We start from the raw sequence: 12675 nt of genomic DNA, 5'->3' as shown, positions 1-12675 counted from the left end.
CGGTTGGTCATCGTGGCGTACGTACCATAACGTGGCATCAAGATCGCGCCGAACCAACCCAAGGTACAGACGTTCAACCCTCCCCAAAGCAACCCATCCACGTACGGCTGCTCGGTGAAGCTTCCGCTCCGAAAAGATGGGCATCTAAGGGCAGAGCCCGATCGCTCTCCTTTCTCGCGAACCCTACCGGCTGCTTCCAATGCCCAAGATGCGGCTCGGCTGGTACGCCGGGGTACGTCCCTCGCCCAACGGAGCTACAGCTCGACTGTGGCTCTTTGCATCTCTGGGCGCTGACCGACTGCTCTAGGTCTCGACGGCCCTGGCCGGCGGAGTGATTGTGTCCGCCTTTCAGCAAAGAGCCAACTTCTACTCGGCCATGGTCTATCTGGCCCAGAGCAACTTCTGCCTGCTGGTCCGTACAGCACTGCCATATTGTGTCGCCCGAGCTAACACTGATAACACCAGGCCTTGGTCAACTTTACGCTGCTCCTCTACAGCAGCTTCATCTACGGCCTGACGCGACTATGTTATGGCACACTTCGAGCAGTCGAGGTCGAGCAGCTGACGGAGCGGGCTTGGTTCGCAATCACCGAGACGTGCCTCGCCATGACCATATTCAGGGAGGAGATAGGAGCTTGGTTCCTTGTCATGTTTACGGCCCTGGTGACAGGCAAGGTCTGGGGCTGGATAGGTGATGGACGAGTGGAATTTCTCGAGCAGCAACCGCCGCCGAACCCACGTCTCTTCCACCTTCGCCTCAGCGTCTCTCTCACCATGAGCTTCCTATACGACGTCTGGATCCTCCGATACACCATCAACAGCGTTATCCAGCAGGCACGTCCAAACATGATGGTCATGTTTCTCTTCGAGTTCGCTGTGCTGGCCACCTGTTCCTGGCGCACCGGAGCTCGATATATCCTCTCACTGGCGGAACAGAACATTATCCAGACGCAAACTCGTAAGAGGCTACTTGAGCGAAGACAAGAGGTTCGGGAGCGACGCGAAGCCCTCATACGGGATCGGGAACTGGCTGCTGCCGCCGGGCAAGACCCACCGACCGACCAGGAGCCACTCCCGAGCGAAGACGACATCGACGAGATGGACATTGAAGTTCCAGGATGGGCTGCCAAGGGAGAATGGGTCTTGTGGCTCGATCTTTTGACCGGTGTGTACTCCCGCCACCTGGCCACCCGCCGCCTGGCCGCTAACTGAGGCAGACATGATCAAACTGGGCATCTATGTCGCCTTCTTCGTCATGTTACTCACCTTCTATGGCCTGCCCATACACATCATGCGAGACTTGTTTATGACGTCGCGAGACTTTGTTAAGCGACTCAACGCGCTCTTGCGCTACAGGCGAGCGATTCAGGAGATGAATCGTTACCACGATGCAACTGCCGACGACCTTGCCCAGGAGAACACTTGCATAATTTGCAGGGAGGAGATGCGGCCCTGGGATCCGGCAAGCAATCCGGGTGCCATTGACCGAATACGCCCGAAGAAGTTGCCCTGCGGCCATATTCTACATCTGGGCTGCCTCAAGAGCTGGCTCGAGCGACAACAAGTGTGCCCGACCTGCAGGAGCCCCGTCACGGCGGATCGTCCACGTGGGCCTCAACAACGCGGAGCTGGTCTTCGGATACAGTTTGGAGGCCGGGCAGCGGCGAATGCTGCTCAACAGCCCGCCGGGGGTGCCCCGGCGCAGGATGGCCAGGGGCGTCCCAATGAAGCACCACAGCCACCAGGAGGGCAGGGCCCCAGAGTCTTCAATCTGGGCCCAATCCGACTCGGGTTCGGAGCCAACGGACAGCAAGTTCGAGAGCTTGCTCAACAGTTCGGCATGCCGCAGATTGCTGGTAACCAGGCAGCAGCGCAACCGACCCCGACTCCGACGCAGCAGCCCCAGGCTACGTTGGGAGACAACCTCCAGAGTATTGGCAGTCTCATCCAGCAGTCAGAACAGATGGTCCAAAGGGAAATGCAGCGCCTGCAAGTTGCCCAGCAAGAACTTCAGGTCGCTCACCTCCTTATGGCGGAGTTGCAGCGGTTGCAGCAGCGCCGGCAGCAACCCCCGGACCAGGCGCAGCCACACGGCTTGGCTCCGAACCTGCCTCCCAACTTCCCCTTCGCCGGCGCACCACAGTTTCACATGCCCACTCCGGGTGCTCCTGGGCAGTTTGTCGGGCTCCCACCCTTGCCAGGCATGCCGGCACGAACGGGTAGCCCGCTCTTGGCTCGATTTGCGGCCCCGTCTGCGAATCCAGTCGCTGTTCCAGCTGGCAGTCCAGACCTTCCCGAAGGATTAGCTCTACCGGCTGGATGGTCCTTGGTGCCTCTGCAACGGACGGACGTGGCGACGAGCCACACGCAGGCCGCTCCGCAGACCAGCGACCCTGCAATGACCGCGGAAGGCGTGGGCGCGAGTCGAGGTCCAGACGTCTCGTCTAACGAAGCAACCGTTGGGACGTCGATCTTGGCCCAAAGTAACGACTCTGGAAGCAATAATGGACCGGTAAACTCGATTCCAGGTCAGGATGTGCCTTCGACTGCGGCGACGGCCGGCTCATCACCTTCTCGCCCTCTACCTGATGATTCTGCCGCGTCCACGACTGACACGGGGACTCAGGCGACAGGGCAGACCTCTGGTGCCGGCTTGCAGACGCCTGTCGTGGCGCCAAGCCCTATGATGCCAAATTGGGGCGGCTCAGCACAGCTCTTTAACAATGCGAGATCTCTTGATCCAGGCGAGAACGCACACTCCCAGGCACCTGCCGGTGATGATATGGCTGGTCACAACGGACACGAGAAAGAGCGGTCCGATGGCGACGAGCCTGCGATAGCTTCTCCCGAGACCCGTGGCGATGTGGGCACTGCACTCGTGGAGGATCAATCCGCCGGCCCGTCTGTGAAGGGCAAGGCAAGGGCAGTCACGGTTGAGGAAGCCCAGGACGAACAGGAATGAGCATGTAGCGCACAAAAGACTTTCACTGCAGCATCGGGGGGAGGCATGTCTTTCTTTCACGGCATCAGATAGCGGCAAGCTTGTACGTGTCACTGTAGTATTATCATCACACTGCGAGGCGACGTTGCGTCCCTTTGGCGGACGCATGTATCTCCGCTGAGCCAGTATTTCCCGTGACACGCTCAGTCTCTTATGTGATACCTGCCCTGTTCTGCTATGCTCTCCATGTCCCCGCGATAGACGCAACGCTTGCGACAAGTCGGTGTTCGCTTCTGCATAATACCTTTGCACTTCCAAATAGGCCAGTCAGTCGCCTTGCCAGGGTACCTCGACCGACACCGGAACATCGCTTGATCCAGACACGTCAACAATCGCAAGGAAACGGGACGTAATGTTCAAAGATCAAAACATCGCTTCTTATATAGTACACCGCCACAACTAGTTGTTGGGCCTCGCTCGAATGCGAGCACCCTTGGCGTCTCCAAATGACGAGAACAACAAAACGTACAAGCGGAAGAGCAATGGCGGAAGAGCACAAAACTAAAGAAACGCAAAGAAGGCATACATGAAACAATCGGGCTGCGAAAACTCATCCGCGCGCTGCAAAACTTCGTAATGTGGCTCAAAAGGACATCAGCCTCAACTACCGTTACTTTCCTGATCTCCGCGTTCCGACTCCGCCTGCAGACTTGGCAAAACATCTGTGCCTGCCCCGCCTGCAGCCTCGGGTGCCCCGACGCCCTGCTCCAGGCTTGCCGGTGAAGCCCCTTTGACCGGGCGTGGGCTCAAGACGCTCGGCGGTGGTGCCTGTGCGACATAAGTAGGTGATTTGGCGGTCTCAGACCCGAAAGGTAGCGGCCTCGAGGGTATCTCGCGACTCACTTCGCCCTCGGGCCCTCCATCACTGCCAAGCTTGCGCAGCAGCGCCTCGGACTGCTGCTTCGCGAGCTTCTGAAGCTGCTCAGCTGGGTCCTTGTGGTGCGGTCTAGGTTAGTAAGGTTGCACGGGCAGTCTGCAGGACTCCATCGTCTTCCATGCACACATACCCATTCAGCCTGTGCCGGCACGCCAGGGGCCTCGGGGAGCTGCTGTTCCCTCGAGTCAGCGGCCCCCGACTCCGGCGCATCGTCACCCCAAAACGATGGGCGCCGGATGGGTGCCGGAGTCACAGGTAAGCTCGGCCGCTCTACTTCGCTGGGGAAGTCAGTCAGTTTGAAGGTGTGCGGTTTCGCTCCCCTGCGGCTAGTACCGCTAGAAACTGGACTGAGGATCCCGCCAGAAGTTGCGGCGGCGGCGCCTCCTTGGCTCCTCCCTCGGCGATGCTTCTGGAGACCTTCAACGTAGCGGCCGATCCCTGGAACATCATCCCATGCATTAAGCCGTGGAAACGAGGTCCAGGGATCTGCGGGTACAACGTTGGCAGCTGGGGCCAAGCCAGACTGTGACTCCCCTGGGGCTCCCGAAATAGAAGACACTGTAGAAGACGTCTCAGTTGAGGCGTAGACACCAGGAGCGGTGCCAGTCTCACCAGCGATGCCTTGCGACGATTCTTGTGTCGCCGGAGCAGTCTCCGGCTCTTCGCTCGCAAATGCCCTCGATGGCTTGGGCTGCTTAGTTTCCCAGGGGAAGATGGGCTGGAGTGGCTGTGTCTGTGGCGGCTCTTGAGGAACCTCGTACCACATGTTCTTAGGGGGACTTGGATACCGCGCGGGAGGGACAAAAGGCTTCACGTCCCTGGACATCTCATAATGAGTCGAGGGGAAGTTCAGAGCCTCAGGTCTCGAGTCCGCAGGAGGCGGTTGCCTGAGCAGGAAACCCATGTCAGCAGAAGCTCGCCAAAGGGGCAGATGGGCTCGAAAGGTCTAACCATTGAGCGTCCCAACTGTTCATGGGCACAGGGGCTGGCTCAGCCTTTGGCTGGGAAACGTGCGGAGTCACCTCAGATGACACCTGGGCCGGCTGTTGCTCTACGGGAGCCTCAGTAACGATCGTCCTGGCGTCGCCGGGAGGGTCGCACAAAGGGGGCAAAGGCTCTGTACTACCAGACGCGGACGCACCGTACGGACGTCCCGACGAGGGAGCCCGAGGGCTGCTAGTAGTGCCATGAGCCTGAGAGTAGTCAACGGTGCCCTGTCCCTTTGGTCCAGGGACGTCTTCGCTGGGGCTGGGCTGAGTAACTATAACCTTGGGCTGGAATTCACCCTTGGTGAAGTATTGCACAAACGTGGGTGACGGCTGTTGTGTCTGGTGCGAGGATGTCTCCTTGAAAGGGGCTAGTTAGCATTTGAGCGCAAAGTTGCATACTTGCGCTGGTGGGAATACTCACTGGCACTCTGTAATGACGGTCGTAGACGGCCCACCACCTGCCAACCATCTCGTCGTAAGGCGCATTGCCATGAGGAGCATTGCGGCCGGCGAGCCACGGCTTGTTGGCGCCGATAAAGTGCACCATGTTGATGGTTGACTGAAAGTGTCGATAAGCAGGCACGTACTGATAGTGAGCCGAGGGGGTGACATTGTACGTGAAGGACAGTCGGTTGTAGCCCCGTCCGAAATGCATGTTGAGCAGGCCCTGATCGGCACCGTCGAAGGAAATACCCCTGTCTGCCATGGCCATCATCGCGTACAAGTCGCCCATGTTGGGCGTCAGGACCATGACGCCTGTGTTGAAGAGGTCAGGCCAGCCGATATCGGGGGCAGCCGAGAAGGGGTGAGGCAAGTCGAAGAGCTCATCGGGGGCGCGGTAGGCGACGACATCGGAATCGAGGTAGACAATCTTGGAGAACTGCATCTGCTTCCAGAGGTTGATCTTGGTGAAGGCCGAGTGCAGGTCGGAGCGGTTCATGAGGTACAGATTGGCGGGCTGCTCGTTGCGTATCCGCGGCACGGGCAAGACATAATCGTAAACCGTCTATGGGAGGCGCGTGCGTGACCAATGTTAGCTGCGGTACGCCGTGAACCTTGCATGGCGGCGGACAGGGGCGTGCTCACTTGAAGCTGCGTTATTGCGTCGGCCGAGACCGCGTCGAGGGTGACGAGGACGGCGAGCTTCCTCGTGGTGCCAGCATCGCGGAGGGAGTGCGCGAGAACGAGAGCACCTACGAGCAGACCCCATGGTTAGAGACGCGAAAAGGATTTGCTTTGGCTGTTGGCGACTGCGAGCGCAGGGGCTACGTTGACATGCAGCGGCGACGACTACCCACCTGGGAGATACGAGTCGCTGAGGAGAAGCTGATTCGCGACGGTCAGCCTGGGTTTGCGAGACGGCGTCGGGAAAAGAGACGCGGCGTGGGACAACATACCGTCGCGTAGACCTGCTCCCCGCCGGCGGCCATCGTGGCCATTCCTGCTGCGGCCTTTTCGGCGCCGTTGTCCTCCCCGCAGAGTCCTGCCTGTATCACCTTTTGTCGAGGTCCATGGGTGGGCGCGGGGCGAATTGGGCGTCGCGACTGTCGAGGCTCCGTCAGCAGCGCAGCGAGGAAGAAGCAGCAGAGAAGCTAGAAGGGAGGCGGGCTCGGCGATGGTTGGCGGCGCCCCTGATCAAAGGCTCAATGGCGGGGGGCGGGAGAAAGTGGGCAGATGGCGGCGTGAGGGCGACGGAGAGGCTTGGAAGAGGAGATGAGGCAGGACTTCGAGGCGGCAGCGGCAGCAGCACCTCAGCAGCAGCAGCAGCTAGGTGCGCTGCGCTGCGGTGCAGCTACCCTGTCAATGGCACGCTATCGCTCTGCTACCCCACGACGTCACTGGGTGAAGCTCCCCGTTTTAGCGGCCTTGCCTGCTGTAGTTGCAGGGGTCAATCTGGCGGAGGTCCGTCCACGGGTCCGTCGACCTCTGAGGTGAGGGTGGGGACGGCCGGACCGTGCCAGTGCCCGGGCGTCACGCCGCACGCCCAGCTTGCGGCACAATAAACCTGGAACCTAGGATTGCAACGCAGAGCTGAACTTTGGCGTGTATCAATCTGGATGTGATGTTTTCTCACAGCCTGTGCAGCTACATCAACTCAAAGGTGTCACTGTTGAGCCCTGCGCCATTGAACATAGGCGGCAGATGGAGAGCGTCTCGACCTCGCCGGAACGAGACTCCCGTCGCCAGGCCAAGCCATCCATGGATGGATGCCGCCTTGGACAGAGGCGGGGGGATGGGCACCGCCAATCGCCACAGCGCAGGCTCGAAGCAACCCTCCTTCACCTGCAGATGCCCGTCATGGCTGGCAGCAGCCGGCGGTTCGTTTCAGAGAGCTCCAGTGGGGGCTGTCCCTCGCCCGCTCCCGCGTCCCGCGTCCCGCACTCGATTGCGCTGGCGGCCTTGATCCCGCGCACCGCATCTCCCCCACCTGGTCGCAAACAGGCCGGCCGACGACCGGACAGGCCAGGATCCGACACCTGGCTTGCTTGATCTTCGCCCCTTGTGATCGCAATGCCACCAAACACCCGCCGTCTGTGCACCAGACCCCGCAGCATGAAAGATCGACATCTACGACTCGGACCAGCCGCCATCTGCCTTGTGGCGTCATTGAATCGATCCGTCATGTTTTCGATCAACTCCCTAGACATTATTGCCTCTTCAGGCTGAGGTGGCCCAAGCCGGTCCTCGAGGGCCACGCATGGAGGACACGGGTGGCAACACCCTAAAAGAGCAGCAGAGACATCTCGGGTGTTTACCAGGTGCTCGTGTGCAAACAGTTGATTGTTCCCCAATAACGTTCGCTAACAAAACAAATGCGCGTCTCACGAGTCAGATCACTCGCCCGGCCCCTTGGCCGCCCTACAAATCCTTCTTATACGCGTGCTCCGGCTTGTGCGTGGTTTCGTAGTCGATATGCACGTACGCCCGCTCAATGTCCGGCAGGCTCTCGAGCTTGAACTGCAGCTCCTCGGCCACATCGTGCGTGTCTCGCAGCGTGCCCGAGGGGTCCATGACGATGTCTACCTCGGCAATGAGGCGCGGCCCAGAGTGGTAGACCCGGACCGTGTCGATGCCCTGCACCGCGGGTGAGTGCGTCAGGCACACGTACGTGATGAGCTGCTGCGTGTCCACCGAGGCCACCACGCCCACGAGCAGCATGAACTCGCCAAACGCCGTGTGCAGCCAAACCCCCGAGATGAGCAACGACAGCAGGATGGCGCCCATGGGATCGATCCACCACTCCAGCTTGGCGCCGCCCACTGACGTGAGGATACCGAAGCCGTTGACCAGGAGGTCATTGCGGTGGTCCTGCCACAGGATGTTGACCTGGCTGTACTTGTCCTTGATGGACCAGCAATACAGGAACAGGCTGAACTTGGTGAGGAACGCCACGCAGACGGAGATGATGGACGCCAGGTGCAATCCCTTGTCCCCGTGGCCGCCGGCGAGCTCCTGCGCCGCAAAGGCAATGATGATGAGCGACACCGACGTCATAAGAAAGCAAAAGACGATGTTTCCGACCGTCTCGAGACGGGCCTTGCCGGCGGGGAAGCGGCGAGGGTCGACCCGCTTGATGGCGCGGTTCGAGAAGATGAGCGTCAAGGTGCTGAGAGGGTCGAATATCGCGTCTGCCATGGTGGTGAACAGCGACAGTGAGCCAGATGAGATGGCAGCGTAGAGCTGGAGGCCTGCGAGGACGATGTTGGCGGCGAGCGAGCCATAGATGGCGATGCGGAACTTGAGCTGGTCGTCGCCCTGCTCCTGGCGGGCGTCGGCCCGATGCTCTTCTACCGACTTGAGCATGCGCTCGATGGCGGCATTCTGGTTCTCATAGAAGCCCCGGAGCTTCCGCGCGTCGCTCTTGGGCCCCGTGTTGCCCTTGTCTGAAGGCGGGAGAACCGAGGTAGGACCGCATCCCCGGGAGCCATCCCGCTTACGGGACGAGTTGGCCTTGATTTGGTCCAGGTCTGAGTCCGTCTTGTACGACGAGGACAGGCCGTAGGGGTCACTCTCGACGCTGAGACGCGGGATACGCGAGTTGAAGGCGGCCGTCACCTGGCTCTCGACGTCGGAAGCATGCGACGGGTGACGTTCGATGGCGTCGTGTGCTTCAGGTGACGGGGCCACAGCCTCTACTGCAGTGCTCGAGCCATTGCGGCGGGCGGGGGAGCGCGAGCTGCCGCGGCTTGGCGAGAGGTGCTGGAGATGGAAAACAGAAGGGTGGTGAGTGATGGTGTTGCTGGCGTCGGGCGTCATCTCGGACGGGCTGTGGCGAGTTGACTCGACCTGTCTGCGCGTGGAAACGAGGAGGTGGGCGGGAGGCCCTCGAGGAGGGAGCGCAGCAATATAAGCTTAAGCCTGGAGGTGAGAAGAAGAGTGAGTGAGTGGAGAACTGCGAGCTGGGATCCTCAGGTTGCATCGGGATACGCGTGGGAAGATGGGATGAAGACGAACCCCTGCTGGCCTAGAAGGTGGAGACTTGTTTGCGTCGAGCGAGACGATGGCAAGAGGAAGACGTTGAGAAGCTATCGTCGTAGGCGTTGACCGAGCAAAGTATTAATATGGCTGAGCGTTCCGTGCGAGCCCAAACCTGAAAGTCTCCAAACTCTCTGGTCAAGAAGACGTGAATTGAATTGGGACTTGGTTCCGGGATGGGGGTGCGTGGATGTTTGGGGGACCAGGTTAGGGGTCTGAGGCAGAAAGTCGGTGGGGAAGCGCTGGGGGGGGCTTCCGCGAGCGTGCCTTGCGCGCGTTGGCGACGGGCACCTCAGTGTAAAATGGACGAAGCGAAGTGGTAGGTGCGAAGGACTGCGGCGGCAGACAAGTACAGCATCACCCGGTTCGCGCAGGAGTGTCTCGCGGAAATGCGCCTGAGACAACGGCCGGATCTGATGCCGCGCGTCCGAAGATTCTGCAGGCGAGGGGTCAAAGGACGGCCCAGATTGATAAGAGCGAGCTGTGAGCAGCGCGGATAAGTTACGTCGGTGCAGCGCAATTACATTACAATGCGATGATAATTGCGGACAGTCATGACGACCCGGGCGGCGAATCAGAAACTGCACTGCTGACGACGAGCTAATAATGACGGACCCCGACTTGGGCGGATGTGAGCCCGCTGGCTCTTGGCTCCCGCAAGTGCCGTGGCCTTGGTCATTGGCAAAACCGGGGTTTCGCTGAGATGAGGGGGCGACACACACACACACACACACCGAGCTCAGCGCGCCAGCAGCGTGTAACGCGGCGAAAGCGCGCGCACAAAGAGGCCGGTCTCCGACGACGTCGGCGCTATCGGTGGGTTGGGTCGACGGAGGCCTCGCAGCGGCGCAGCCCATGCAAATCATGTCGACAGGGTCACTTGATTGCACCTCAAAGCTTCCTGGAAGGAGAGTTTTCGCAATGAACGATGACGAAAGAGTTGGCCCTTCAAAATTGTTCACGATCCTTTGTGGCCGCGTCACGCCCGCAGAGGGCCCAGCAGCAAGAAAGGTGGGGGGGGGGGGCTAAGTCGGTATATCCAGGATCAGAGAACCTCCAGGGAAGGGTATTTTTTCTGTAGCAGGGTGCTTTGAGGTGAGTGAAGGAAACACGCGCCGCGTTTATTTCCCAATTGAGTAGTTATTCTTCCATGGCGCCATTCCTGCCAATTCAAACCTTAGCAGGACCGTTTACAAGAGGTGAGCGGCAGCACCTGTCCCTCGCCCTCCACCTCACAAAGAAATTCGCTGCGGGGAAGACAGGACAAGAACAAAGGCCGGTACATTGCCGAGGACCCCAGTTCACTGAGCAAGCCAACCTGACGATGGATGCATGGGAAGCGGGAGGCAGCCAGGCCAAGCGAAACGGAGCCGTCTGGGGTGTGTGACATACCGTCCCTTCGCTTCTGCTCCAGTCAACCCGCTGTCGAGGTGCCGGCGGGTCTACCAACATTGGCTACCCGCGGGCTCTTATTATACTGCTGTTTCTCCGTGCTGCTGTATGGTGAGATGTCTCCGGCGTGCCGATCTACCAACCCTTCACGACGTCAAAAGTTCGCATCACGCCACAGCGCGAGAGGATCATATGCAAGCCAAAAGTACAGAAGGAGGTTAATTATGAATGCTTCAAAACGGCACTTCGGTATTAGTTGCGGTGTCGGGTCTCTCGACTCCAAAAAGTCAAGTCGCTCCGCGTTCACGCACTTTCTCTTCCAAGTCCTCGTCTCCTACGGCCACGCGGGCTGAGGGCCATCAGACTCACAGCTTTGACTCCAGCGGCGGCGCCTCCTCGCCTTGGGAGGGCTTCCCGTCGCACCGCGCAAGGATCCAGTCGACCACGTCCTTGGCGAACTCGTCCTTGCAGTGATCCGCGTGCAACTGGTGGTAGGCGCCCTCGTACGACTTGCAGGTCTTGTCCTCGACGCTGCGCTGCCGCTCCATGAACTGCATGGCCGCGTCGTAGCTGCAGGTCTGGTCGGCGGTGCCGTGTGCCAGCAGCACGCTGCGCACCTGCTTGCCCAGCTTGACCTGGCCCGACGACAGCAGCGCCGTCCGGTCCAGCAGCGAGGCGAGCCCCTCGAGCGTGCCCGTGTTGTGGCACAGCGGGTCGTTGCGCACCGACTCGACGATGGCCGGGTCCCGGCTGAGCTGCTCGGGCGGCACGACGTGCTTCATCTGCTGCTTGGGCAGCAGGCGGCCGACGAGGCGCCCGGCGAAGATCTTGATGCTGCTGGGCTCCTCGCCCTTGGTGAAGCCGATGAAGGGGCACTCGAGGATCCAGCCGCGCACCTGGCCGACCAGCTCGGCGTACTGCGCGTCGCCCGCCATGGTCAGCACCTCGCCGCCGCCCATGGAGTGGCCCATGACGAACAGCGGCGGCGGCTGCGCGCCCTCGCCCCCGGACCCGACGGCCAGCTTTTCGCGCACAAAGGCGGCAACGTCGCTGACGACCAGAGGCGTCGGCCCCGTCAGGCCGCGCTCCGACGGCTTGGTGACGGTACGGCCCCAGCCGCGCTGGTCCCACGAGAAGACCTGGATGCCGTGCGCCGCCAGCAGGGGGAAGAAGTCGTTGTAGCGGTTGATGTGCTCGCTGAAGCCATGCACGAAGACGAGCTTGGCCTTGATCGGGCCCTCGGGCTGAGGTGATGCAGCTGCGTGTCAGATGGCAGCTCGCGGACACACGGGGACACATGTCGAGGACAGCTCACCGTCCAGGTCTTGGCGTAGAAGCTGGCGTCGCCATGCTTGAACGACCCCTCGGTAGCTGTCGCCATGCTTGCTGTGGGCTCTCTGCGGGCTCTCGCCGACGATGATGATACTCGTCTGCTTGGCAGCGCGCGTCGCTGTCGCGGCAGTGAGTGTATGTAAAGCTGCGGTACCGCAGGTGACGCAAAGAGACAGGGCGCAGGTCCGTCACCACGAGGCTGATAAAGGCCCAACTAGTACGAAGTGGTTTCAGACAGCGCCACAGGCAGCTGCAATTGCCGACGACGATGAGGCTGCGAGCGACAGCGCGAGCAGGGCAGAGAAGACGGGGATTTGTTTTTTCAACGTGCTTTGTTTTTTGCGCATGGACGACCGGTCTCACGTCACCGTGTGTACTCGTAGTCTCGTACCTACTAATTCCCTACCTCACCAAGAGCGGGTTCTCCGGACCCGCGTCGGGTGCGTCTCACGGGGCGCGGAGAGGGGCCTTGGGGATGCGTCGCGTCACAGACATGTGATTGATCCTCCAGAGTTGGTCGACGCCGCACCGCACCGTCACCACCCGCCCTGCATGTGCCACAAGCTTACTTACAAGGTTGCGAACTGTCTTCGGAGTTTATGATTTTC

General features: G+C 60.4%; 4 protein-coding genes across 4 annotated transcripts; 1 reads left to right on the top strand and 3 right to left on the bottom strand.

Annotated features, from left to right (window-relative positions):
- Positions 1-208: 208 nt before the first annotated feature.
- Positions 209-2962, top strand: PLICBS_001286 (E3 ubiquitin-protein ligase hrd1; the record flags this gene model as incomplete). Its single annotated transcript, XM_018317659.1, has 4 exons — positions 209-232; positions 308-412; positions 466-1165; positions 1218-2962. The coding sequence occupies 4 exons, from the start codon at positions 209-211 to the stop codon at positions 2960-2962; spliced, it is 2574 nt and encodes an 857-aa protein (XP_018183184.1).
- Positions 2963-4148: 1186 nt separating this feature from the next.
- PLICBS_001285 (glycogenin glucosyltransferase) lies at positions 4149-6297 on the bottom strand (the record flags this gene model as incomplete). The annotated part of the gene is made up of 8 exons (XM_065599784.1): positions 4149-4156; positions 4491-4765; positions 4830-4929; positions 5020-5224; positions 5289-5873; positions 5954-6060; positions 6166-6193; positions 6265-6297. The coding sequence occupies 8 exons, from the start codon at positions 6295-6297 to the stop codon at positions 4149-4151; spliced, it is 1341 nt and encodes a 446-aa protein (XP_065455856.1).
- A 1429-nt stretch (positions 6298-7726) lies between these two features.
- Positions 7727-9124, bottom strand: PLICBS_001284 (uncharacterized protein; the record flags this gene model as incomplete). The annotated part of the gene is made up of 1 exon (XM_018317662.1): positions 7727-9124. One exon carries the CDS (start codon positions 9122-9124, stop codon positions 7727-7729), a length of 1398 nt encoding a protein of 465 aa, XP_018183187.1.
- A 1976-nt stretch (positions 9125-11100) lies between these two features.
- Positions 11101-12116, bottom strand: PLICBS_001283 (uncharacterized protein; the record flags this gene model as incomplete). Its single annotated transcript, XM_018317663.1, has 2 exons — positions 11101-11979; positions 12051-12116. 2 exons carry the CDS (start codon positions 12114-12116, stop codon positions 11101-11103), a joined length of 945 nt encoding a protein of 314 aa, XP_018183188.1.
- Between the last annotated feature and the right edge of the window lie 559 nt (positions 12117-12675).

This window comes from Purpureocillium lilacinum (genome assembly GCF_023168085.1).
Source record: "Purpureocillium lilacinum CBS 284.36 DNA, scaffold_1, whole genome shotgun sequence".
Classification (NCBI taxonomy): Eukaryota; Fungi; Ascomycota; class Sordariomycetes; order Hypocreales; family Ophiocordycipitaceae; genus Purpureocillium; species Purpureocillium lilacinum.
The sequence above is the reverse complement of the archived record's forward strand: the minus strand, read 5'-3'. Positions and strand labels throughout refer to the sequence as shown.